General features: G+C 49.2%; 2 protein-coding genes across 7 annotated transcripts in view; one reads left to right on the top strand and one right to left on the bottom strand.

The window, feature by feature from the left end:
• Nucleotides 1-516: 516 nt before the first annotated feature.
• Nucleotides 517-20624, top strand: PMEL (premelanosome protein). Its single transcript, XM_081898619.1, has 12 exons — nucleotides 517-659; nucleotides 10477-10611; nucleotides 10754-10900; nucleotides 11697-11837; nucleotides 13036-13197; nucleotides 14227-14649; nucleotides 15436-15870; nucleotides 16549-16710; nucleotides 17408-17501; nucleotides 18253-18455; nucleotides 18806-18896; nucleotides 20276-20624. The coding sequence occupies exons 1-12, from the start codon at nucleotides 593-595 to the stop codon at nucleotides 20433-20435; spliced, it is 2220 nt and encodes a 739-aa protein (XP_081754745.1). The 5' UTR covers nucleotides 517-592; the 3' UTR covers nucleotides 20436-20624.
• A 2070-nt stretch (nucleotides 20625-22694) lies between these two features.
• The window catches only part of DGKA (diacylglycerol kinase alpha), an 89536-nt gene continuing 84895 nt past the window's right edge, over nucleotides 22695-27335 (bottom strand). For all 6 annotated transcript variants that reach the window (XM_081898558.1, XM_081898559.1, XM_081898560.1 and 3 more), the window contains 2 exons: nucleotides 24068-24128; nucleotides 22695-23371 (listed from right to left, as the gene is read on the bottom strand). In XM_081898558.1, the coding sequence (XP_081754684.1) occupies nucleotides 23273-23371; nucleotides 24068-24128 (160 nt within the window). In that variant the 3' untranslated portion in view covers nucleotides 22695-23272. The remainder of the gene's footprint in view (nucleotides 23372-24067; nucleotides 24129-27335) is intronic.

The following is a 27335-nucleotide window of genomic DNA, read 5'->3' as shown; positions in this document are numbered from 1 at the left end:
AAGCACACTGATTCCCGGACAGTCCGCTGGCAGGATTGAGAGGGCGATTGGGCCGGATCCGGCCCCCGTGCCTCAGTTTGCCTACCCATGCTCTGGGCCTCTTGAGCCCACCAAACATTGCACTTATTCTTGAGGTGGGTGCAAAAGGAGCCAGAGGCGAATGGGTTCACCAGGCAGCTGAAGGCGCCCTGTAATCTCACCCCCGTACCCTTTAATGAAGTTGCATAACTGGCAATTTCACTCTCTCTTGTCTTCTCTCTCTCATTATACTTCCATCCCTCGCCCCCTCCTGAAGGAGCCCTAGTGTTTCAGCCTTGCCCACCCCCTCCCCTGAACTTCCAGCAAAGGAATCTCATAAGGGGGGCCCATTGTGTTCACCCTGCAAACTTGTGACTTAGGTCACACACATCCCATGGCTCCCCGCTATTAGAAAGGGGAGGGGGGCAGGCGAGGAGAGAAAGTGATGCCCTTCGCACCCAGAGGAAGGGAGGGTGTATGCAAATGAGCTCCCTTTCTTATATGCCCCCAGCTCTCTACTCCACTCCTTCGCCTCTAGAAGCTCAGGAGGCTACAAAGAACTCGAAGAGCTAAGATGCCACGGACCTGGTACCTGTGGGTTGTGATTGGGGCCCTTCTGGCCGTAGCTACGGCTCAACACAGTAAGTACAGTCCAGTTTTTCCTTATACGGCGAACGATAACCATTTATTTTACTGGCTGTTTCATCAGTTAGACTGACCTCCATCACATGGAGGGGGTCTCGAGTCCTGGAATTGATTTTGCAGAATCCGTCTGGTTAAATATTGGACCCGGAAACTCAAGAGTCCTAACTCTAGCCCAGGTATATGTCCATGAGCACATCTGCGTGGAGGACAGTGCCTGCTCCCACACTGTTATTACAAAGCTACAGAGACTACATTTCTTATTTTCATCCTGTACAAGCACAAGAAGCAAAGCAGCCACTCGTCTCTAAGCTGTTAATTGATGGATTCGTCTTTGTAGCCCAACCTGCCTGCCGAGTGATTAACGTTTATAATATCATAACACACGTAAGCAGCATAGGAGAGAATATGCAAAGGAAACTATACAGCATAAGGATCAAAGGAGCGTGAAACTCGGTTGTATGTTGCAGCAGGTGAATTATACACCTCTCGATACCTTACTCGTTTTGCTTGGTGTTCAATTTGCTGTCACGTCGCAACTACATTTCCCTGCTCCTCAAATCATTGTTCTTTTGCATCTGCATTGATTTTTTTAATGCAAGTACGTATTTTGATTCCCACTGCACTGCAATAAGACTGGGAGGAAAATTAGGCAAAAGATCCCCAGCAAAGGGCATTTGTGAGGCTTAAGTAAGCTTGGTTTTAAATCTAAACCACTGAGCCTCTTGGGCTTGCTGATCTGCAGGTCAGCGGTTTGAATCTCCATGATGGGGTGAGCTCCCGTTGCTCTGTCCCAGCTCCTGCCAACCTAGCAGTTCGAAAGCACACCACTGCAAGTAGATAAATAGGTACCACTACGGTGGGAACACAAAATAAAAGCCTACATGCCAAATTCCTTCTTACAGCATTCAAATGTGACTCAAACAGCACAAGGGGGACTCAGATCTGCTCTGTAATGCCATAAATGCCAATGCATTTGTGTGTGTCTCCATTATTTTACTTCCGTGCAAGCTTCTCAGAAGGAACGCAAGCCTAAAAGTCTTTTGCACGTTTTTTAATTGGAATTCTCAGATTGGGAAGTCTCTGAGAGAAGCCTGTTTCCACTGATTCAGAGGTGTAGGTCCTTTTACAGAAACAATTTCAGTGCCCACAAATGTTTATCGAAATGTTTAGTTGAGTGACTGAACCTTTCGCCCTCTAAAATAAACCATTTATTTATTCTGGGCACCCCACATTTAAAGCGTATTCAACACCCCTCTAAAGCACATGGCGTCCCTGCAAAGAACCCTGCGAACAGTCATGTGCTAAGGGTGCTGGGAATTGTAGCTCTGTGCGGGTGGAACTACAGTTCCCAGGATCCCTTGCGGCGGGGAAGTCATGTTTATTGGATGTGCTTTAAATGTGTGCCATGGGTCTGCCCCAGGAACAACTAATTTTACCTCCAAGATCAAGACAACTTTCTGGAGCTGCAGGCCAAACTAAATGCAACAATTTTCATGCAGGTAGCAGCTGCATGAATAGATATATATGTTGTTGTTGTTTAGTTGTTTAGTCGTGTCCGACTCTTCATAACCCCATGGATCAGAGCACGCCAGGCACTCCTGTCTTCCACTGCCTCCCGCAGTTCGGTCAAATTTATGCTGGTAGTTTCGAGAACACTATCCAACCATCTCGTCCTCTGTCGTCCCCTTCTCCTTGTGCCCCCCATCTTTCCCCACATCAGGGTCTTTTCCAGGGAGTCTTCTCTTCTCATGAGGTGGCCAAAGTATTGGAGCCTCAGCTTCAGGATCTGTCCTTCCAGTGAGCACTCAGGGCTGATTTCCTTCAGAATGGAGAGGTTTGATCTTCTTGCAGTCCATGGGACTCTCAAGAGTCTCCTCCAGCACCATAATTCAAAAGCATCAATTCTTTGGTGATCAGCCTTCTTTATGGTCCAGCTCTCACTTCCATACATCACTAAGATAGATAGATAGATAGATAGATAGATAGATAGATAGATAGATAGATAGATAGACAGACAGACAGATAGATTTACAGAGCATGTGTGATCCAAATCTGGGCTCTAGCAGGCCCCTCTAACCTGGAATACAGAATTAATTCTCAGGGTAACCATGGTAGAAAAGAATGCAGACCTGAAAAAGAAAAGCCTTTTGAATTTGTGTGGCTCTAGTTTTGAATGTTGGCTTATTTCTGGCATAATCGGGTGGCACGTGAGGATTAGCCCTTCTCTGGGGGGCTGTTTTGGCCCCCACCCATCCCAGTGTGTGGAGAGGAAAAATAGTGATACCACTCTGCCTTATGAAATGGCATTAAATGTATTCATTGACTTAATGGGTTACGGCAGAGGCAGGAATATGCACACACACACACACACACACACACACAGCCGCAAAGCCAAACCTCGTGGTGATCTGGATTTGTGCCGGGGAGGTCCAGACCCACCCCGCGCCCCTCTAATCCTCTTGTGGTGCTGCTGGCTGTCTGGGATGTGGAATGTGTATTTGTGCTCTATACGCAGAGAAGACTTAACGATGGAGACTCTCTGCGCTGGAAGTCAGATCGCATTAGGAGCTGGTCTAATTGCATTAAGGAGGGAGAAGACTTTGTAGGTGAAATTCGGCCGGCTTGAAACTCCCAGCCACTGGGCATGGCCGTACATTCTTCAGCCAGATTAAATATCTCAAAGGTGGTACTCTCTCTCGCACACACACCCATTTTTGCAACACAGTGTGTTGCGCCGGTGCAAAATCGCAATCTCTGGTCGGTTTAGTGCGATCGTGTGCGATCAAATCAGTGCCATCCGCATCAGATCGGTTATGCGCAGGCTGTGCGCATGATGCGCAGTTGAGCCACAGGATCCAGATTGTGCACCAGTGCAGCCGCTTATGTCATGCTAATCCTAGGCTGTTGCACCTGTCCTTGCTGGTTTTTCTGCTTATAGCAAACTAGAGGAAACGGAGAGTGTGAACAGACACAATCCTGTGGATTAAGTCTCCCTTTCCCCACAGGTCCCTAACACCATTTTGGTCTGTCCCAGGTTTATCTCCAGTATCACTTTCTAAAGTGAGAGCTGATGTTGTAGGGGATAGATAGTGTGCTCCAGAATATTTTGTGGGAGGTCTCAGAAGAAAAGTAATTGGGAATGCCCAAACTGGCCTTAATTGTTACACCCCAGCCTCCAGCTATGAAGGAGATATGTCTTTATTGTTACACACTGGCAGAGTGGGAAATAATACAGCATCGTAAAAGGTCAGGGGCTGCCATAACCATTGACAACTGGATGAAGGTATAGATGGACCATAATAATAATTATTATTATTTATACCCGGCTCTCCCTAGCCAAGACCGGGCTCAGGGCAGCTTACACCAGATATAAAACAATTGATTAAAAACAAGATTAAAATACAACATTAAAATGCAGCCTCATTTCAATAGAAACTCAAATCAAAAACTTTTGGGGGATGAAAACATCAAATCTTCACCAAGGCTTACTATTAGATTGGTCCCACGTGCGCCAGAAAAAAGCCAGGGAAGTCCCCAGATAGGAGTTCCATCACAGAAGGAGAAAGGGAAAGAGGGGGAGAGGATCAAGTTGATTCCAAGCCAAAGGTCAGGCAGAACAACTCTGTTTTACGGGCCTTGCGGAAAGAAATCAGATCCTGCAGGGCCCTCGTCTCATGAGGCAGAGCGTTCCACCAGGCCGGAGCCAGAGTTAAAAAGGCCCTGGCTCTGGTTGAGGCTAATCTAAATTCCTTAGAGCCCGAGACCTCTAGGATGTTGCTATTTATGGACCTTAAGGTCCTCCGTGGGGCATACCAGGAGAGGCGGTCCCGTAGGTACAAGGGTCCTTAGACCATAAGGCTAAGCCCAGAATCGGGGTGGCCTGGCATTCACTGGATGTGGCTCTGACAAGGAGGAGAGAGAGTTCATCCCATTGCAAAAGCTCCTGGGTTCATGCCCCAACATCTTCAGGTAGGACCAGGGAAGACTCTTGCATGAAGCTCAGGAAAGCAGCTGCCAACCAGTGTAGTTAGCATGGAGCCTAGATGGCCTGGGAGGCTGATCTGCTCATTGGACAGCTTGATATATTTCTAGACTGGTTTTTTTGGCAGCAAGTTTTTCTACCCAATTCCTTCTCTCCATCTGGAGACTGGAAACGAAAGTTTCAACAAGGGAAGAGAAGGCTGTGTAACTTAAAACCCAAGACCATCCGGAATGACAGTGACTCCAACAAGGATGCCAGAGCTATTGGTGTCACTACCTATGGTAATGTTGCCAGGGTGAAAGAGGGAGAAATGAGGCGAATATTAAAGGAGGTAAACACGAGGAAGGCTATGGGGCCAGATGGGGTGGCTGGCAGAGAGAATAATTGGGTGCACTCTTCCCACCTTAGATCAAATCTATGCTGTCAGGTGCCATAAGAAAGCGGCAGAGATAGTGCAGGATAGTACGCACCCCGGAAATAATCTCTTTCAGCTTCTGCCTTCTGGAAGAAGTTATAGGGTTATAAAGGCCAGGAGAAATAGTTTCTACGCAAATGCAATTCTGGTTCTAAACACAGCATAAGGGGTCTCTATAGTATAGTGTATTTTAAAATAGGGTTTCAGAGTTTTTAGGGGGTTTTGAGTATTTTATGTAGTTTTTCAATTTCATTGTTCTGCATGGGACAATGACAATAAAGATATAGTATCGTATAATCCAACCACTATTTTCTAACTTAAGATCCTGGGAACCATCATTTGTTAACAGCGCCGGGAATTGTAGCTCTCCGAGGGGTAAACTACAGTTCCCAGGATCCTCGGGGAAGTCATGTGCTTGAGATGCCAGACGCACCCTCCTCTCTGATCGCATCTGCATCCAGTTGTGTTTCAAGGAGTGAATTCTCCTTCCAGCTCACCGCCCTTTGCAGAACTCTCTCCCCCTCCATTTCTCTTCATGGCAAGGAGCCCAGGACTTTACTCCTCTGCCGCGGGTGCAGGCGGCATGTGATGGCTCAGCCCTCACAGTGCCGTGGGGCTCCCATCACATGGGGCCTGGCAGGCTGTGCCCAAGCTCTTTCATGTGACTCTCAGCTGAGGGCAGGGCTCTGGAGCTGAACGATGGGTCGACAAGGCACAGGCTACGAGTGTCTGGACCGGCAACCTCCAGCCGGAAGCTCACACATAAAAGAAAGCTGGCAAAGAGTGGTTTGCTTGCATAATGTGGGGAGGTTGTCGTTTGCTCCCGGGGCCTGGCGGAAAGTACAGTGGTACCTCAGGTTACATACGCTTCAGGTTACAGACACTTCAGGTCACAGACTCTGCTAACCCAGAAATAGGTTAAGAACTTTGCTTCAGGATGAGAACAGAAATCGTGCTCCGGCAGCGGGAGGCCCCATTAGCTAAAGTGGTGCTTCAGGTTAAGAACAGTTTCAGGTTAAGAACAGACCTCCAGAACGAATTAAGTACTTAACCTGAGGTACCACTGTAAAGATGAATGTCCATTTAGATTTGGGAAGGGGTGGCAAGCTGTGTTGTCCAGATGCATTAGCAGCTGAGAGATTTGAATATATCACAGAGCGGCCGGACTGAGAAGTGCCACGCTTACCTTTTTTAAATATTTAACTGAATTTTAACAAATCAACCTCAACTTTAATACAAATTTCCCTGAACAGTTTAGACTTCCCACCCTTTACCCTCCGTGATGTTTTGGTTCCCACCCTTTTCATTGTGTAACATATTTAGAACTCGTACTTGTTTCCTCTGTTGCAATTGCTGTCGTTTCCCTTCTGCTGCTTAGAGTTCGAATCCTGATCAGTCACGACTTCCTTGGACTGTGATACTTCCTCAGATAGTCCAAAACGGGTCTCCACTCTTCCGTAAAAAGTTCATCGTTTTGATCTCACTGTCGATTTTACCGTTTCCGTGTAGTCCTTTAGCTTTAAGATCCATTCTTCCTTGGATGGAACTTCTCCTTCCTTCCATTTCTGTGTAAATAGGATTTTGGCTGTTGTTGTTGCACACATAAATAATCATCTTCTTTCAGACATTTGTTCCTATTATCCCTAAAAGGAAAGCTTCAGGTTTTTTGGGGGGGGGAGGAGCCAATTTTATCATTTTCTTCATTTTGTTACATATCATTTCGCAACCCCCTCTTAGCTTTTGCACATGTCCATCCCAAATGGGGGGAAAAGACCTTTCAGTATGTTTAAATTTCCAACATTTGCCTGACACAATCTTTATACACCTTAGCCAATTTATTTGGCCTTAAGGATCACCTGTGTATCATTTAGCCAGCACCTTTTTCTGTGAAGCTGTAGTATTATTTTGTCGCCAATATTCCCTCTAATTCCAGCGTTCAGAGGTGAGCGCCAGTTCTCATGGCACCAAAATGGCAGCATCTACTCACAAGAGAGAAGTACCCACAGGCTTGAGGAAAAAATAATTAATAAAAATTGCCTCTAGAGGGGAGGAAATCATGCTCAGTGATGGAACGGAACACCCTGGAGCAGGGCTTGGTTGGGTGGTCGGCTGGACAAACACTGAGCAGGCAGTCTCCATACTACACCAATGGACAGTTAGCAGGAAAAGGCGTAATTGCTGTATTGCGAACGCCGTACAGCGAATCCCAGATGCGCACATAAATTAAGTGCACTGAAAGAGTAAGGGGTATCCAGTATGATCACCCAATTTTTAGAATTCTGTGGAATTGCTATGTGCTGTGTAGATTATGGAAGTGACGTGGATGCTCACCGTTTAAGACTTAGATTTTAAGTCACCATAAGACAACCGAGAAGTAATTTGAGGTTAGGGAGCATCCGCGTATCTGATGAGGATCCCCTGGGGTGGCAGGGGAAGAGCAGCCGACATTTGCAAAGAGGGTGTCCGAGGACTTTTCCAGATGATTGCTCTACGGCGGAAAGAACATGCAGCCATTAGTGGTTGTGAAGAATGCAAACTTCTCTTCCTGTCCCCCACCCCACCCCCAGCCAAGCTTCCATAGTAGAGGGAACTGCTCAGTCTTTAACATTTTACCTTGAGGGAAATGCAATTGCTTTTTGCACCTGCCAGTGGCGTAGCGTGGGTTGTCAGCACCCGGGGCAAGGCAAGTAATTTGCACTCCCTAACCCGTGGATTTGCACCCCCTAACCCGTGGATTTGCGCACCCTAACCCTAACCCCCAGATGTTGCGCCCGGTGCGGCCGGCCCCCCCTGCACCCCCCACGCTACGCCACTGGCACCTGCTAGCAATTCCATTGCAACTTGCAGTGCCCATGCGGAAAGGCGTTTTGTGATTGTGCTTGAAATGCTGATGGAATCTGCACAGCTTGCGGACTTAACATATACTAGAATAAGAGAGACATACTATAATAAGAGAATACTAAAAAAGCAGAGACATCACCTTGCCAACAAAGGTCCGTATAGTTAAAGCTATGGAAGTGAGAGCTGGAACATAAAGAAGGCTGATCGCTGAAGAATTGATGTTTTTGAATTATGGTGCTGGAGGAGACTCTTGAGAGTCCCATGGACTGCAAGAAGATCAAACCTATCCATTCTGAAGGAAATCAGCCCTGAGTGCTCACTGGAAGGACAGATCGTGAAGCTGAGGCTCCAATACTTTGGCCACCTCATGAGAAGAGAAGACTCCCTGGAAAAGACCCTGATGTTGGGAAAGATGGATGGCACAAGGAGAAGGGGACAACAGGGGACGAGATGGTTGGACAGTGTTCTCGAAGCTACCAGCATGATGACCAAACTGTGGGAGGCAGTGGAAGACAGGAGTGCCTGGTATGCTCTGGTCCATGGGGTCACGAAGAGTCGGACACAACTAAACGACTAAACAACAACAACATATATATATATATATATATATATATATATATATATATATATATTCATGAAGCTGCATGAAACAACAACAAAGAATAAGAGAACAAGAAGAACATACATTTAGAAAAGACTGGATAATGTGTATTGAACATACGGAGGGGAAACTATACTTGAAAACGTTGGTGGCATTAAGACCAATTCAGCAGTGTAAATAGGTTTTGATGGATGTAATAATGGAATACTGAATGGTTTAGTTTATGTAAACTATGCAGGGATTTAGGATATGCAAAATGAACCATGGGTAGAGAAGAAGGGGAGTCCTTTGATATTTTAAGGATGTTTAAATATTGACATCCAATGACCTTTAAAATGTTTGGAGGGAGGGAGGTAAATTGGAATGTATACAATTTTTTAAAATAATAATAATAATGCTCTTGAGCATCTGCCATAAGATGCTGGGAGAGGAGGAGGACAGCTGCCAGCAGCCCTTTAGAGGACTTTCTACCTTTCTGTTACACTGGGATCCCAAGCCGGAAGATTTTCAGACTGGTGAGCACAGACTGGTGAGCTTTAATGCTGTGGGTCTCAGCGATTAATCCAGTCAGACCCACTCATCCCTCAGTGCAGTCAAAGACCTGGGATTGACTGGGCCGCAATTCTTCACGTGCTCTAAAATCCTGGCTTGGAACAATGAATTGGGGGTGTTGTTAGGTAATGTTGTACTCTGGACTTTAATAATCTTCAGCTGGTAATCGGGGCTGGCTCTACCATTAAGCAGACAGCTGCCTGAAGCAGTGGGTACTGGGGGTTCCCCCCCCCCATGTTATTGCATAATTGCCATCCGGAGGGGGGGCACTCTTGCACCATAGCAGGACAAAAGCAGGACAAACATTAAATTCGGAACATTTGCGGTATGAACTATTACAGGCATTCAGCAGGAAAATGCAAGACATGCGCTAACTGGAAATGAAGTATATCTGTCCCCAAATCCTTTGCAGACGCAAACAGTATTCAAAACAATTTTTTTAAAAAAAAAAATCCTTCCAGTAGCACCTTAGAGACCAACTAAGTTTGTTATTGGTATGAGCTTTTGTGTGCATGCACACGAAAGCTCATACCAATAACAAGTGCACATGCACACAAAAGCTCATACTAATAACAAACTTAGTTGGTCTCTAGGGACGCGGGTGGCACTGTGGGTTAAACCACAGAGCCTAGGGCTTGCCGATCAGAAGGTCGGCGGTTCGAATCCCCACAATGGGGTGAGCTCCCGTTGCTCTGTCCCTGCTCCTGCCAACCTAGCAGTTCGAAAGCACGTCAAAGTGCAAGTAGATAAATGGGTACCGCTCCAGTGGGAAGGTAAATGGCGTTTCCATGCGCTGCTTTGGTTCGCCAGAAGCGGCTTAGTCATGCTGGCCACATGACCCGGAAGCTGTACCCCGGCTCCCTTGGCCAATAAAGCGAGATGAGCGCCGCAACCCCAGAGTTGACCATGACTGGACCCAATGGTCAGAGGTTCCTTTACCTTTACCTAAGGTGCCACTGGAAGGAATTTTTTTATTTTGTTTCGACTACGGCAGACCAACACAGCTACCTACCTGTAACTAGCAAACAGTATTAAAGGTGGGCTCTTGTATAAACCACCTAAGTGCCACAATCAAGAGCACAAATGAATGTATAATAAAAAGGGCGTCTGCAGAGCCCAGTGAAAACCATTGCAATCACCGTTGTGATTGATCAGTGCTCTCATCCTGCATACGTTGAAGCTTTGTGACATTGTCATTTTATTCACCCATGCTATGATTCTGTAGTCAGCAATTACCATACTGCTGCTGGTGTGCATCCCTCTGCAAACATTTAAGCTTTAACTGAGTTGTTACAGGATGTAAATTTTGCAACTCCAACCCTTTGCACGCTTCTCAAGAGCGCCCCTTTTCATAAGCGACGTATTGGAGACCACACGCGCCAGAAAACAGCTTGACCCCCCCTGCTCTTCTCTTTCTTTTAGGGGCCGGGGTTAGGAACAGGAGCAACAGGTGGGGACAAAACTGGAGCCAGAAGCATTCTTCCTACAAGACTTGGAACTCCAGACTTTACCCACAGTGGAGGCAGGGAGACGCCAGGCAGAGGAACTGCTGGAGAGGTGAGGACTAACTCTGAACCGAGGACATAGGCCTTCCAGTTACCCATGAGAAAGAAACCCTACAGGTGGAGACTACTTCTGGGCCTCAACCCCAAGGGTTCTGAGGGACGTTGACCCCTTTCTTTTCCCTTCCCCCATCCAGGAGGCGATGTGACGTTTGACATCAGCAACGATGCCCCAACTATAACAGGTGCCAAAGCCACGTTCAGCATTGCCCTGCGCTTCCCTGGCAACCAGACGGTTCTACCAGACGGAAGCATCGTGTGGACTCAGAACTGCACCATAAATGGTGAGCTGAAGTCCCTGCAGAGGCACCGATGCCTCTCTTCCTCCCTCTCACCTTTCCTTTCAGGAGTTCTGGCTTGGCCCCACAACTGTGGGCGCCCGGGACTGTGGGTGCCATTATATATATATACCCAGCCACTCTGGACTGCTCCCAACAGAATATTAAAAACATGATAAAACATCAAACATGAAAAACTTCCCTAAACAGGGCTGCCTTCAGATATCTTCTACAAGTCAGATAGTTGTTTATTTCCTTGGCATCTGATGGGAGGGCGTTCCACAGGCGGGCGCCACTACTGAGAAGGCCCTCTGCCTGGTTCCCTGTAACTTCACTTCTCACAGTGAGGGAACCACCAGAAGGCCCTCAGAGCTGAACCTCAGTGTCTGGGCTGAACGATGGGGGTGGAGACGCTCCTTCAGGTATACAGGACTATGGCCGTTTAGGGCTTTAAAGGTCAGCACCAACACTTTGAATTGTGCTTGGAAACGTACTGGGAGCCAATGTAGGTCTTTCAGGACTGGTGTTATACGGTCTTGTAACCCGTCTAGTAAGCAACGCAGGTGAGCTCCCCCTGCGTACAAATAAACCAACTCAGACTCTTCGCTGAGAGCAAACTGCATCTCAAAAACAAATCTGGATATGTATCTTTTGAGTGCCTGGTGCGATTTATTTTGCTGGGCCGAGGCAGTGTGCACCAAAATTTGTGGGTGCCCAGCCCTTTCATGGGGAATTTTGTGGGTGCTCCTGCACCCAGGGCTGCAAAGTCTTGGCACTTACGTTTCCTATCCTTGCCTTGCAGGTACCCGTGTGACGCAAGGAGAACCCGTTTTCCCCAATCAGGAGACTGACAACTCGGACTGCTTCTTCCCTGACGGGCAGCCCTTCTCCCAGAGCGACCGCCGCAAGCGTGGCAAGTTCGTCTACGTCTGGCAGGCGTGGGGTAAGCGCCTGCTTCCTGGCTGATAAGGGACAGCTTCCTCGCACACGGAAGTCCCGGGGCCACCTCTTAGCGCAGGGATAGCCAACATGGTGCCCTGCAGACGTTGCTGGAATTGCAACTTCCATCACCTCTCACCATTGTCCACACTGTCCATTGGGCCTCATCTGTGCTATAGCTTTAAAACATGACAATACCACTTTAAACGGCTTCCCCCCAAAGAATTCTGGGAAGTGTAGTTTGTTAAGGGTGCTGAGAGTTGTTAGGAGACCTACTGAACTATAGCCCCTCTTTCAGTGCAAGTTGGAGAGTCTTTTGATATGTGACTGTCTGGGTCATCAGAACTTAAAATATTGCAGGGTTCAGCATCATTGCATTTCAAACTGCACCAGAACAAATCTCCTCATTGAAGCCACCTGCCTTGTGGGGTCGTCGCATCCTGCACTCCTTTGCCCATTATAATCGCCCTGCCTATAGGAAGGCTAACAAACAGAAGGCTGGAGAGCCTCTTTCTGTTCTTCCCTTGGGAAATTTGCGTATATGGACAGATTCCCCCACTTTTCTGATTGTATACTGCTTAGACTTCACTGTACAACTCAATGATTAAGCCCCTGGGTGAGAAGAAATGCTAATTGCACCGGAACAGCAATTGACTCAAAGGGACGCGGGTGGCGCTGTGGGTTAAACCACAGAGCCTAGGACTTGCCGGTCAGAAGGTCGGCAGTTCGAATCCCCACAACAGGGTGAGCTCCCATTGCTCGGTCCCTGCTCCTGCCAACCTAGCAGTTTGAAAGCAGGTCAAAATGCAAGTAGATAAATAGGTACCGCTCCGGCGGGAAGGTAAACGGCGTTTCCGTGCGCTGCTCTGGTTCTCCAGAAGCGGCTTAGTCACGCTGGCCACATGACCCGGAAGCTGTACGCCAGCTCCCTCGGCCAATAAACGAGATGAGCGCCGCAACCCCAGAGTCGGCCACAACTGGACCTAATGGTCAGGGGTCCCTTTACCTTTACCTTAGTGTTGACTCGAGAGTCGATGCTGCTTCTGCCAACTACATGAGTGACCATAAAGGAAAAGACTTATTCTACAATTTATTTGTTTTCTTGTTTATACTCATTATGGAGCGATTGCCCTCGGTGATATTTTTGTGTGTGACTTTGCATTTTGCTAGTATATCACCACCCTGTGTATTGTTGGTTGCAGGGCGGTATTGGCAGGTGGTAGATGGCCCCTCGTCCCTGCTGACTGTTGAGACAGCCGATGTACCCCTGGGCTCCTACACCATGGAAGTGGAAGTCTATCACTACCGGGGACGTGAGAAATTCATCCCTATTGGTAGCACCTCTTCAGAGTTCAGCATCACTGGTAGGTCTGGGTGAGCGGGCTCTTTTGCTGTGGGTGGGGAAGCAGTGTTTGAATCATGCAGGCAGCAGGAAAGTAAGGGGCCCTTAATGCAGTTCACAAGCTCAACCCCTGGACTCCAATAAATATTACCTCCCTGCAGGAGAGATAACGGTAAAAAAAAAGGGAGATAGATCTGTGTTTTTTTTCAGGTAGAGCATTGCCCCAGAGGTATCAAAGGGAAATGGTTTTAAAATGGATTAATGATGATTATAGACAGATAAGAGAGGATTTGCTGTACTCAAATATTTTATGGATAGGTTATAACAAGGTACAAGAATCATAGCAGAAATTGGAACTTGAACAGTTTATGTGTGGGGAGAACAGATTACAGTGGTACCTCAGGTTACATACGCTTCAGGTTACAGACTCCGCTAACCCAGAAATAGTACCTCGGGTTAAGAACTTTGCTTCAGGATGAGAACAGAAATCGTGCTCCTGCGGCGCAGCGGCAGCGGGAGGCCCCATTAGCTAAAGTGGTGCTTCAGATTAAGAACAGTTTCAGGTTAAGAACGGACCTCTGGAACGAATTAAGTACTTAACCCGAGGTACCACTGTAGTGAATTTTGAAATGAAAGGTGGGTAAGATACTTGGAGCAGCAAGGGAGGGAGGAAAAAGAAGAAATATCGGGGGGTGGGGCCTGGGAAATCAGCTTTTAAATTGGTATTAAATTTGTATTAATTTGGTGGCAATTTGTTAAAAGTTGCGGGAAATCAGTAAAAAAATAATTGGCAAATCTTACCTCCCTACAAACCCGTCTAAAACAGTAGCTAACGGGTGCATCACAAGAACTAGGAGGGCTGAGTTGCTCTTGTGATGGAAACACTGGCTGTAGGGCAGGTTGATAGCTCAGGACCATCAGGAGAGGCTGGTTAAGCAAGCACGGAGCAGACCAAGTGTGATTCGGGGGGGGGGCGGTGTTAGTTCTCCATCTGCTGCCCTTTCTTGCTTTACTTCCATGCGCGTAGCTGACCCTCTGCTCTGCTTCCCAGACCAGATCCCGTTCAACGTGGACATTGCACAAGTGCTGGATGTCGACGGGACCGACGGGCGCTTTGTGCGCAACCGGGCCATCGCATTTGGCGTGCGCCTCCACGACCCCAGCCAATACTTGCGCGACGCCGACATCTCCTACTCCTGGGATTTCGGCGACCAGAGCGGGACTCTGATATCCCGGGCCGCCATGGTCACCCACACCTACCTTGCCGCCGGCACCTTCAGCCCTCGCGTCATCCTCCAGGCCGCCATCCCCTTGGCCGATTGCGGAAGCAGCACCACGGAGGAGCCATCTGTTGCCCCCACGGCAGACCCGAGCGGTACCACGGTGCCGAGCGGCACGACAGCCCAAGGCACCGTGGCCTTGCCCACCGTCAGCAGCATAACCGGGTCAGGATCTGCGGGTGTCCCAACCTCAGGTAAGTACTGGTGCTTCTCCTTTACTAAATATAATAATAATAATTTATTACTTATACCCTGCCCATCTGGCCGGGCCTCCCCAGCCATCCTGGGCGGCTCCCAACAAAATATTAAAAACACGATAAAAATCAAACATTAAAAACTTCCCTAAACAGGGCAGTCTTCAGACGAAAAGTCAGATAGTTGTTTATTTCCTTGACATCTGATGGGAGGGCGTTCCACAGGGCAGGTGCCACCACCAAGAAGGCCCTCTGTCTGGTTTACAATTCCTTGATCTGGCATATTTTCTAAGCTATCCCATGGCCTCACTTAGATGGCCGCATAAAAGTGTTGTTACACCTGTTGCCGACCCATGTGGTCTTTGTTTGAACCAGCTACTGAAAGTAGTTTGTTTACACCAGGGGTAGGCAACCTAAGGCCCATGGGCTGGATGCGTCCCAATCACCTTCTCAATCCAGCCCGCCGACGGTCCAGGAATCAGCATGTTTTTACATGAGTAGAATGTGTCCTTATATTTAAAATGCATCTCTGGGTTATTTGTGGGGCCTGCCTGGTGTTTTTACATGAGAAGGTGTGCTTTTATTTAAAATGCATCTTATTTGTGGGGCAAAGGAATTTGTTCATTATTTCCCCCCCAAGATATAGTCTGGCCCACCACATGGCCTGAGGGATGGTGGACCGGCCCACAGCTGAAAAAGGTTGCTGACCCCTGGTCTACACTCTTGCAAAACTGCATGCTTAGAACATTTTCTGTATTGCGTCTCATTCTCTCTCTGCATGTGCAGCCCCAGCCTCCGGGACGACTCAGCAGCAACCCGAGACTAGTTCTGTGGCCACTGCAGCTACTGCAGGCACTGTCACAGAAGTCAGTGCTGTGCCCGAAGGGGCAGATTTAGCCGTAGCGTCCGTGGAGCCTGTGAACGATGCCTCCGTCGCCCCAGCTGAAGACGCTACAGACATTGCGGACCCTGCAACTGTTGCCACGGCAGCGGCAGCATCCCTCCCAGCCACCACGGCTTCTGCATCTGTGTCCACTGCGGTGGCCGCATCTCTGCCAGGCACTGTGGCACCCGATTCTCCCTCTGCAGCGGCACCTGAAGGTGATCCAGGCACCCTGGCACCCACAGTTTTGTCTCCAGCAGCATCTACAGCCGAGCTTCCTGGGGCATCGACAACACTCCCTAGTGTGGCCGACACCCCGCTCTCTCCATCAGCAGCAGGTAGGTCTAGCAGGAGATTTCTTGCCTTGCTTGAGATTCAGCATGGGACCCCGAAACACCCAGCCATGCTTATTCACCATGGCCGTCTTTACCCTTTTCCTCAAACGGAGGATAGCTTGCCGTGTTGACCTTGCTGAAGGCAGAGGGAATCCCAGTTGGGGCTCAGGGATGGGAGATGGGCAGCGAAGGAAGCAATTTGAGGTCATTCGCATGAAGGTCAAGTCCAGCCTTTCTGTTGAAGATGTGGATACACTGGAGCAGCTGCAAAACTTCCCCAACTGATCCAGTTCCTTGCAGAGTTGTGATTTCGGACCGAGCATTTGAGAGGGTGGCACTCCTCTCCCCATGGATGCCTCACCTGCCATTCTGATCAGCTCTCGTGTTCCTGGTGCTCATCCTGCACCTAGCTTCCCTTGCAGATTGTCCTCCTTGAACCCGCTCGTCCGTCCTACCCAGCACAACCTACAAACTTCCTTGCAGCCTTCTCGGATCCTCTCAACAGAGAGGAAGAACCACTTTGTGTCTTTTAACACAGCTTGCTCAGCCACTGTCTGCGGCTATTATCCTCCTGTGATCTCTGCTTTTGAGACGCATGCAGCACGAGGCTTTGGGGGGGGGGGAGAAAGTGGGGGAAGGAAAGGAAGCGTTATTGTTCCTTTGGCCTTGTTCTCCCAACAGATGCCGCTGAAGATGCAGCAACCATCGACCTGACTGTGTCCGTCGTCCCAGACGCTGGAACGGTGGCGACTGAAGTGGTCCAGGTCTTGGTGAAACGCCAGGCACCTGCTGGCTGCCTCCTCTACCGCTATGGGACCTTTGAAACTAACCTGGACATTGTCCGTGAGTCCTGGGGACAGTGTGTGTGTGTGTGTGTGTGTGTGTGTGTGTGTGTGTGTGTGAGAGAGAGAGAGAGAGAGAGAGAGAGAGAGAGAGAGAGATGTGCGCAAGGATGACCACTAAACTCTGTTGCTCACGTTGGGCAATATTAAGGGAAGGAGATGGTGCTCAGTGGAGCCTAAAACATGAATGACAGAGCCTAGGACTTGCCGATCAGAAGGTCAGCGGTTCGAATCCCTGCAATGGGGTGAGCTCCCGTTGCTCGGTCCCTGCTCCTGCCAACCTAGCAGTTCAGAAGCACGTCAAAGTGCAAGTAGATAAATAGGTACTGCTCTGCCGGGAAGATAAATGGCGTTTCCATGCGCTGCTCTGGTTTGCCAGAAGCGGCTTAGTCATGCTGGCCACATGACCAGGAAGCTGCACAACGGCTCCCTCGGCCAATAAAGCAAGATGAGCACCGCAACCCCAGACTCTGCTGGTAGGCAGATCCATCTCCCCTGTGCAGCTGAGTTTGGTGCCTCTCTTTTTGGGCATCCCAAGTTTTCAACTCACCTTCAAAAGATCTCCCAAACTTCCCTTGCTTCCAGTGTTTATTCTCTGCAAGCAGAGTTGGGGGTGGACCCCAGTCAGAACTAGGGAATGAAAGGAGGGCGAGAGGGAGAACAAGAAAGAGGCACATCCTTGTTCTCCTTTATTGCAGAGGGCATTGAAGGTGTTGAAATTGTGGAGGTGGTGCCACTGGTGTCAGCCGTTGCTGAGAACACAGTAGATCTCACAGTGACGTGCCAAGGAAGGTAGGTTGCATAAGGAGGAGTAGCCTCTTTTGGTCTGGCTCCAAGGTCTTCCATTTTCCCGCTGAAAAATGATGGGCTGAAGCACTGAGGAAGTAGAGTTGGGCTGTTTCAAGATAGGTGTTTGGGGGGGCAGTTATTCTGCAAAATGTCATTGATGCAAGAATAGTGCATGAACGGTGAATTTATACCGGACTGCCCCACAGACCATTTCACTTTATTAGTTGTTTGGTGATGCTTCCCCAGTGATGTTGTAAAGTGCTACCTGGAGGGACGGTCCCATGCTATGGGCACAGGAAAATCGTAAGGAAAATGCCAGAGCATTTGTGGTAGGAAGTGTTATAGCATCTCTGCAGGACGTTAAGGGGCACGGACCACTTGGAAGCAAAGCAGCATGTCTAACCCCCAGGTTTTTGTAGTGTTTAAAGCAGGAGCATGTCAACACCATCACATGCATGCATCACTGTGAATGCGCAATTGAAATGGCATTGGGAGGGAACCCCGGACTAGTGGAGAATGAAAGGAAGTTAGGAACAGGGCCAAAGGAGCTCTGAGCAGCATGCGTGTGTGCTGTTCGTGTGTGTGACATGTTGGAACACACTTGACAGTCCCTTGGGAAGCTGGGAGAGTAGCCACAATGAAGCTGCATCGATACTAGAAAGGGAGAGCAGTGACCCGGAGAATGCTGTGGTCATGGGAGGGAGAGAGGACTGGCTCCCAACACCTGAACGAAATAGCCTTGTCCTGCTTGCAGCCTCCCTGAGCAAGTCTGCACAACCATCTCGGACCCCGATTGTTTGACAGCCCAGGAGACTGTGTGCATCCCGGCCCAGCCCAGCCCCGACTGCCAGCTGGTTCTGCGCCAGGCCTTCAACCAGTCTGGCACCTACTGCGTCAACATCTCCCTGGCTGATGCCAACAGCCTGGCTGTGGCCAGCACCCAAGTCAGCATCCAGGGTAAGGACCAAACCTCAGGGAGGCAAAGAGCTCTTTCTGCTCCTGATGCTTAGAAGGACTCCTTGGGGGTTTGCAGGGGAAGACAACGCTCCCATCAGTTTCTCCCTGTAGTATCAGCGATGGTGTGCCTACCCTTGCTCTCAGCACCCTGGAAGGCCAAGGATGGGCCAGGGGGAGGAGGGTGGCCTCTCTGTATTTCGTGCTCTTTGATGGCATGCATTATCAGAGCAGCTGCAGAGATGCCTTCTGAGACTAGCCTGAGGGTTGATCCATGTTCCCCAAGGAAAGATGGTGCGCTCCTCTTTTCTCTCACTGAATGGGCAGACATTAATTTCTCTTATCTTCTCCAGCAGCAAGAACTTCAGGCTCAGCCCAAATTGCACTAGTTGTTGGAGTGGTGCTGGTCGCTGCTGCCTTAGGGGCTGTTGCCTATACCTACAGGTGAGCCTTTGTTGAGCCGCATGGGAGCCTATAGTCAGTTGAGGAACAAGAAAGTGTGTCGGTCCAGAAGCTAGTGGAATGTTGTAGGGCTGGTTAAAGCCTCTCCGCCGAGGACGGAGGCATTTTGCCAAGGCCTGCCCTAATAACCACATCTCTCTAGCTGGGAAGGATCCAGAGGCCTGTAAATCTGGCAGCCCCCTAACAGCAATCAAATCCTTCCTGCAGGGGGTTAGCCAAGGTGGTGCCCTTCAGATGTTCTTGCACTCCACCCAGCATCCTCAGCTAGTCAGGGGCAATGGGAGTTGTAGTCCAACTACATATTGAAGCCACTATATTGGCTGTGTCTGCCTTATGGCATTTGGGTGGGACCTAACACAGGGAGGTGGCTGGTCTCTTGAACATTTACAGCTGACTTATATTGAACTAGCCCACGAGTCCACCTAGGCCAGAATTTCCCAAACTTGGGTCTCCAGCTGTTTTTGGGCTACAACTCCCATCATCCCTAACTACCAGGGATGATGGGAATTGTAGTCCAATCTAGGCCAACAGTGATGGTCAGTAGCCCTTCAAGATTGCAGGCAGAAGAGTTCCCTAGCTCTGCTTCCTGTGCTTTTGACTCAGGGGTGGGAGATCTGTGACGTTCCGGATTGTTGCTGGACTATGACTCCAGTCACCTTTGACCACTGGCCGTGCTTGATGGAGGCTGATAGGAGTTGGAGCCCAACATGGCCCATTCCTCCTCCTCTAACTGGAAGTGCCAGAGCCTCCATGCAACACATGGGCTCTTCCAGGCATGAAGCCTCTTTAACACGACTTCTTCCACCTCATATATGGGGAAACTACAGTGCAAAGGCGAGGCAAGCTGACCAAACCCAGCCAAAGTAGCCCTGTTGGTTGTAGAACTTGTAAACCATTCTGCTCTAGCAAATAGCAAAGCATGCCAGTGGAATGGGAAAGCTCCCCAAAGTGAACGTTCATTGCATTCAAAGCTTGTGGGCAGATAGTCTACTCTCCAAGGCTTCAACTAAGTCAGTTTTCTTCTTTCCTCTGCACACAAACCATTTCTACCACAGTTCGCCTGTCATTGCTCCCCGCAGTACTTTGTCTTCCATCTCCTCCATCCTTGGCAATGTATCCCAACCTCAAACTAACCACTTTGAATAGCCAACTCAGTAGCATGGAGCTCTCCATTGCCCAAAGTCTTCTGAGCAGAGACAAGGATGGCATGTAGATCAAGCCTACGTGGCCAAAATCCACCTGCTTTGCTGAACGAAGAAGCCTTAAAAGCCTTATTATTTCTGTTCAAAACACTGAACGACCCAAGCTAGAAAACTGTGGCTCACTAAATATTTTACTGTCACCGTTTTCTTCCACTGCAGGCATATGAAATACACACCCCTCCGTGCTGCGACATCAGCCAGCACCTCTCCCAGCAGCTGGTTACCTGACCGTACCACTGTACGCCTCTTCCTACGCCAGGCTTTTGGGCAGGGGGCCAGTGGGGAAAGCAGCCCACTGCTGAGTGGCAACGTGATCTAAAGATGGAGACGAAGGCCAAGGAAGCCAACTGAAGCCTTGCTAACTACTGAACCAGATGCCTCGTGGAGCCAGCCCTGCGAAAGGAGATAGTCTCCTCCTCTGCAGTTCTTCCACCCTAAACTGACCCCGCCCAGCATTCTTGTTCTTTTTTTAAAAATTACCCGCTAAGTAAACACTCAGACTCCTTGATGGTGCCATCTCAGTGCCTGCCTGGGTGGGAGGGAAGACACAAGACCCTGCAGAGGTGCTAAATTGCTTACTTTCCTAGACCTTCTCCACATTCTGATCTGCCCCTCCAGCACCAGCTGCCCCTAATGTCTACCAATATGCCAGTTGTGAAGCCACTCTTGCACGCTAAGTTGAATGAGGTATAGAGCTGGGTAATATATCATCCAAATCTGGTTTCAAGTCCACATTGTGATATTAGTTACATAATTTTTAACCTGGCAATATATATTGTGAGTCATGATATGTGTGTGTGCTGTGCAAAAAACACAATGTGGGGGAAAACCCATGAAGTCATACCCTTATTTCACCCTTATTTCAGACATTGTGATATACCAGTATATTGCAATGTTGAAAACCAGATATCGTGCTCTCTCTCTCGCTCTCTCACCTTTCCCTGTATCTACACAGCAAACTAATGTATCAAAGAAGATTTAAAATAGCTTGCTTCATTGTGTGCCAGTTTTGTATATGCTGCAAGCCTTTTAAGTAAGGAGAGGCTGCAAAAACAACACCTCATTTACTGCCTGAAGTGATATGGTCCCTCTGCATAGATGGGCTCCTAGTTAACCACATTCCCTTGCATGATGCTGTACATGTAATACAGTAATAGTGCCACTGTATTCTGCTCTGGTCAGACCTCACCTGGAGTACAGTGTCCAGTTCTGGGCACCACAGTTCAAGAAGGACACTGACAAACTGGAACGTGTCCAGAGGAGGGCAACCAAAATGGTCAAAGGCATGGAAACGATGCCTTATGAGGAATGGCTAAGGAAGCTGGGCATGTTTAGCCTGGAGAAGAGGAGGTTAAGGGGTGATATGATAGCCATGTTCAAATATATAAAAGGATGTCACATAGAGGAGGGAGAAAGGTTGTTTTCTGCTGCTCCAGAGAAGCGGACACGGAGCAATGGATCCAAACTACAAGAAAGAAGATTCCACCTAAACATTAGGAAGAACTTCCTGACAGTAAGAGCTGTTCGACAGTGGAATTTGCTGCCAAGGAGTGTGGTGGAATCTCCTTCTTTGGAGGTCTTTAAGCAGAGGCTTGACAACCATATGTCAGGAGTGCTCTGATGGTGTTTCCTGCTTGGCAGGGGGTTGGACTCGATGGCCCTTGTGGTCTCTTCCAACTCTATGATTCTATGTACCTGGTGAGCATACCATAGCTGTCACTGGTGGCCACAGGGTACACTAGAGCAATGGGAAGGAAGCAGCACCAGCACCAGCTTGTTAGGGCAGTTAGAGAAGCTGGAGAGTAGGAAGGCCTGGCTCTCGAGGAACAGGTTTTATAAAGTACAGCTCTCCCAAAGAGAGGTTTCTGCCCTGAAGGAGATAAGAGAGTGAGAACAGGCTGCTGTGGAATGAGCAAGATAGGAAGATCTGCAGCACAGACTAGGGTGAAAGCATGTGCCAGAGCAATGCCAGGATGGGGCCCAAGACAAAGAAGGGCGATGGGATCTCAGATTTATGGGGGGATCGTTCTGTAGAGTGTGCTGTGGGGCTTCCTGGCTGACAGAAGAGGCAGGGCTGCTTGTTCCTGTTATGTGAAAGAACGGCTGCACATCCATACTTGTCCTCTTCTATCCATTTAACAAAGAAAAAGAAAAACCCAACAACAGGCTAGTATGTTCGAGAAGTGCTAGCAAATGCCATCTGGTTAATTTCACCACTCCACTGACTCTTAGGAGACAGAGGAGGAGCAGCAGGTCTTCCTAACAAGCGAGAGAGAAGGAGCAGCAGGTCTTCTAAGAGCCACATTCCTAACAGACCCCAGTTTTCCATCCTTTCTTCCCAACAGGTTTTTAAAAGCTACCAATGCACGATCCGGGCTGGTACCACAGAAGCAGTAACATCGCTTTCGGGTACTTTCACATGTGCGCAAACACACATACTCCACACACCCCTTTCCCAAACCTCAAAAGTAAGCCACGGCACATCTCATCTTTTGGGAAATAGCCAACACAGAACCATTTTAAATTTGGAGCCCCGTAACCAAAGAAACCAGCTACAACAACAGGACAACCACCACCATCCAAGCCCAACTCTTTATTACTACGCTGAGGCACTTCTGAGAACGCTAAGTGGAGGACTTGGAATGGAGTTGCAATAAATAAAAGGGGGACGGAGGGGAGGAGTGGGAAAGGCGAGCCAGTGCCGCCACAGTCTTTCAGTAGTAACCTCGAGTGCAAGGGGTAACAACCTACAAGGAACAGAACCTGAAGGGCAAGAGCAGACAATTTACAGGGCCTTTTGAGTGGTCAGTGAAGGAGGATTTGGCACCCACACAATTTGGGGTAAGGGCACCGGCACAGGCAGGCAGCCCACAAGGGACAACACCTGATGGCAGGGGTATTGCAATGGCTCTCCCACCCCGGTCCAGGGAATTGGCAACGTCGATCTGTGTGGCAGAAGCAAAGGCGCTGTGGCTGCAGCTGCCCACCCGCTTTGCCACGTACCAGGCAGCAAGAAACCTTGTTCAATTGTTTGTGTTTGGTAGTGGTGATAGAGAGCAGGACTTCCCCCCATGGTGCAAGAGCATTGGGCATCCCGACAACAGGCCTCCAGCTGCATCACCGTGGCTTCTGATAGACCCAGAAGCGCTTTTTCTTTTAGGGCTCCTGCGGTCCCTTCTTCAAGCCGAAAAAGCTGGAGGATCGGGGAGGTGGAGCGATGAGCATTGGGGCTTGGTTCTTGTGGGTTATTTTGATCTGGAAACACAGGAAAACAGGGTGTGGCAACACTTAAGAAGGACTCTATTAACATGCCATAGTGCCCCTGCAATGGTAGAGAAAAGCAGTGGCTGTGTCCCTTTTTCGACCCAGCAAAACATAGCTTCCATATCAGTGAAAGTACAAAGCATCTCAGGTCCCATAACCCAACAGGCTCCGCATCTCAGGAACTAATGTACAGCAGCTTTGGGATTTGCCTTACGTGGCGCAATCTGTATCGGTGAGGTGAGAAGCAGCTTCCTGACTGGGCAGCTTCAGAAAGGGGTCCTGATTCGACCCACAAAGCTGTTTCCCCCAAAGCATGCCCACCTGTGATGTCAGGCATGGGCAGGTAAAGGAACAATTGGTAGCCTTAAAGGGTGCTCGCAAATAGTCCTTGGTGAGTGGGGCTTATAAAAATTTGGTGCCATTGCGATTAGAACTCCTGAGTGCAGCTGATCCCTGCCAAAAGCAAGGGTTGCAATCAGAGCCAATGAGCTGATCTGTGCTGACTGTAACCCCCAGTGGGACTGGCTAGAGGCATCCAGCTTAGCAGCGCAGCTTGACTTCAATCAGACGGCAAAGGGAAATGCTTCTCCTGACATCATGCTTGACAGGTGACTGACAGGTCCACTGGACAAATGTGGTCCATGGGGGTGGGGAATCCAGTTGCCCAGCCCTGTACTAGGTGCTTACCGTGCATGGGGCTTGCATCCAGGGCTCTCCATCAATCTGCATGGGGAGATGCTTGAAGGTTCTGCAAAAGCACACAGAGAGGGAATGGTGAGCAGATGCTAACATGGAAACATGAGACACAGACTTCTGAAGGTGAGTGGCTGCTTCTCTTAATGGATTTTCTGCTTCAGCCAGCCTGTACTAGTAAGAATTTACAAGTGGGCTTTGCAACAATGTGTTGCAGTAGGCAGTCCTGTCCTGTTATAAACTCGAGTTGGAAGGGACCCCTGAGAATCATCCAGTCCAGCCCCCAGCAATGCAGGAATATGCAGCTGTCCCATACAGGGATCGAACCTGCAACCTTGGCATTATGGGTGCCATGCTCTAACCAACTGAGCTGCCCAGTGTCCCTGTTCACTGATTTAATCAATCAGTGACGCCCTCTTTCAAAATTCACTCCACTCTATTCCGCCACCCTCTCAGTTTTATGATTTCTCCCACCAAGCATGCTCAGGTTTCCCCCCTAAATATTTTGCATACTTCTGCAAATCTTAAAAGCTCTCTCCCTCCTTAGTGTGTGTGTGTGTGTGTGTGTGTGTGTGTGATGCCATTTTGGCAGCATAAGCAATAACACTCGGCCCGGGCGTCAGGAATAAGAAAGAAGAAAACAGTTCATTTCCATTCAAAGCCCTTCACATGCATTGTGATGGGACGATGAGCTGCTTGTGCGTAAAATGCAAGTCCCTCAGAGTTTGATCAGGTTTTCAAACCTCTGCCTGTGACGGAGCCCCTCCAGCATGGCTGCGTCAATCACTAGTAGAATCCGAAAGTGGCTGCTTTCGGAAACGTTTCCAACATAAAAGCTCCTTAACGGAAACACGTCGTCTGGCCTCTCGGCGTGACAGTTTCCGTCGAGGTGTGGGTGTCCCTATAGGAGGTCCTGAGACCTCCCCACTGGTTTCGCTTGAAGCGTCTCTGAGCCATCCCTCCGACTCACTTTCCCTTGGAGTTCTTGCTCGCCCTCTACTGGTTCCCTCTTCCGCTGCTACTGCTCTCTCAACCTCAGGGAGCCTTTGCACCTGCGGCGCTTTAGATGTCAGTTCCCTGACATCCACCTCCCCTCCAGGGCCCCCTTCACCCCCTCCCGTCTCCTCTCCTACTGGCGGTGAGGAGGTAAAACCCCTGAAAGAACCTCCCTCATCTTCCGACGTCGCGAACACTTCCTTCCACTTGTTGCTGTTCCTACTCTCTAGGTACTCTTCGTCATCAGAGTCCACTCCATCTTCCAACTCCGACTCCGCGAACCCTTCCATTTCCTCTTCCTCATCGGTGGTGCCGAAATACTCCCTCCTAAACCTTGCTATAGGCTGAGGTTTCCTCGGGAACCTTTGGTGGAACGTTTCTGTTAAAACCTCGTCATTGACTTCCTCTGCACTTACCCAGGTGTTTTCTGACTCCGGTTCCCCTTCCCACGCCACCAAATACTCCACCTGATTACCCTTCCACCTGGAATCGAGGATTTCCGCTACATGGTTGCGGCGTTCCCTCTCTTCCAAGGCTGGTCCCCTGACGTGCTCCCCTTCACGTCCCCCCCTGTATGGTGACAGTAACGACCTGTGGAACACTGGGTGCAATTTCATGTGGTTGGGTAATCGGAGTTTGAAAGCTACCGGGTTGACCTGCTGAATCACCTCAAAGGGTCCCAATCTTCTGGGCCTCAGTTTCTTACAACCCCCTTTGAACGGCAACCCTTGGGTTGACAACCACACTTGATCCCCCACCCTTATGGTTTCACCTTCCCTTCTGTTCTTGTCTGCCTGCTTCTTATATTGTGCCTTGGCCCTTTCTAAGTTGAGCTGGAGCTGCTGATGGATGGCTTCCATCTCTTCTACAAAATGTTCAGCCGCTGGAACGCTCCATCTCTCCCCTCCTTCCCCTGGAAATGCCCTGGGGTGACACCCGTAATTAGCCAAAAAGGGACTCATCCCTGTGGACACATTCTCCGCATTATTGTAGGCAAATTCTGCCAACGCCAACTTTTCGACCCAATCGTTCTCTCTGTCATTGACATAACACCTAAGATATTGTTGAAGAATGCCATTTGCCCTTTCCGCCTGCCCGTTTGTTTCAGGGTGCCGGGCAGTTGAAAAATTAACTTCCACGTGTAGCAAGCTCATGAGCTTCCTCCAGAACCTGGAAGTAAATTGTTTGCCTCGATCTGAGATCACCCTCGAGGGAGCCCCGTGCAACCTAAAGATATGTTCCACAAACAACTTCGCCGTTTCTTCCGCTGTGACTGCATGTGAGCATGCTACAAAATGGCACATCTTAGTTAACAGGTCTACTACTACCATGATGGCTGTTTTCCCCTTGGACCTTGGCAGATCCGTCATAAAATCTATTGATATCGCTTCCCAAGGCCGTTCTGGTGTGGGTAAAGGTTCTAATAACCCTGCCGGCGCCCTTCTTTCCCCTTTGGCTCGCTGACATTGGTCACACCCTCTTACATACTCCCTTACATCTTCCCTCACCTTAGGCCACCAAAATTCCCTGGTAACCAACCACATGGTTTTGTGTTGCCCAAAATGTCCCGCCGTGGGGCTATCATGCAACTGCTTGAGTACTCTCCCCCTCAATTCACCTTCGGGTATATACAGTGCCCCTTTGTAATACAATGCCCCATTTCTTTCCTCAAAACCTCCGGGGCTCTCGCCCTCCCCCCTGAGACCTCTGAGCTTATCCTGGGCATATTCATCATTTTCCGTTTCCTCCACCAGTTCCCGTTGCCCCACCAGCGCCGCCCCACACACCCAGCGGTCCTCCGGGATGACATGTCTCTCTTCGATCACCTCCTCCCCTTCCCAATATTCTGGTTTGCGTGAGAGCGCATCCGCCCTGACGTTTTCTGGGCCTGGCACATAACAAATCTCAAAGTTAAATTTGGAGAATTCCTGTGCCCATCTCACTTGTCGTTGGTTGAGCACTCGAGCTGTTCTCCAATACTCTAAATTTTTGTGGTCGGTGCACACTTGCACCTTGTGTTGTGCCCCAATTAATAAATGTCTCCACCTCCGGAATGCTTCGTGAATGGCAAGTAGTTCCCTGTCATACACCGTGTAATTCCTCTCGGACTTATTCAGTTTCCGCGAGAAGAATGCACACGGTCTCCACTCCGACGCACTCCTCCCCGGTTGAAGAAGGACCGCCCCTATAGCCCGGTCGGATGCATCTGTTTCCACTCTCATGGGTTTTTGTAAATCCACATGCAGAAGTTGTTCTTCCGAGGCGA

The sequence above is a fragment of the Podarcis melisellensis genome (genome assembly GCF_964234715.1).
Source record: "Podarcis melisellensis genome assembly, chromosome: 2".
In the NCBI taxonomy this organism is placed as follows: Eukaryota; Metazoa; Chordata; class Lepidosauria; order Squamata; family Lacertidae; genus Podarcis; species Podarcis melisellensis.
The sequence above is the reverse complement of the archived record's forward strand: the minus strand, read 5'-3'. Positions and strand labels throughout refer to the sequence as shown.

Excerpts from the sequence above, each read along its gene's own strand:
- PMEL (XM_081898619.1), top strand. The coding sequence starts at position 593 with ATGCCACGGACCTGGTACCTGTGGGTTGTGATTGGGGCCCTTCTGGCC. Across the intron at positions 16,711-17,407 it reads AACTAACCTGGACATTGTCC|AGGGCATTGAAGGTGTTGAA; the intron begins GTGAGTCCTGGG and ends CCTTTATTGCAG. Across the intron at positions 18,456-18,805 it reads CACCCAAGTCAGCATCCAGG|CAGCAAGAACTTCAGGCTCA; the intron begins GTAAGGACCAAA and ends TATCTTCTCCAG.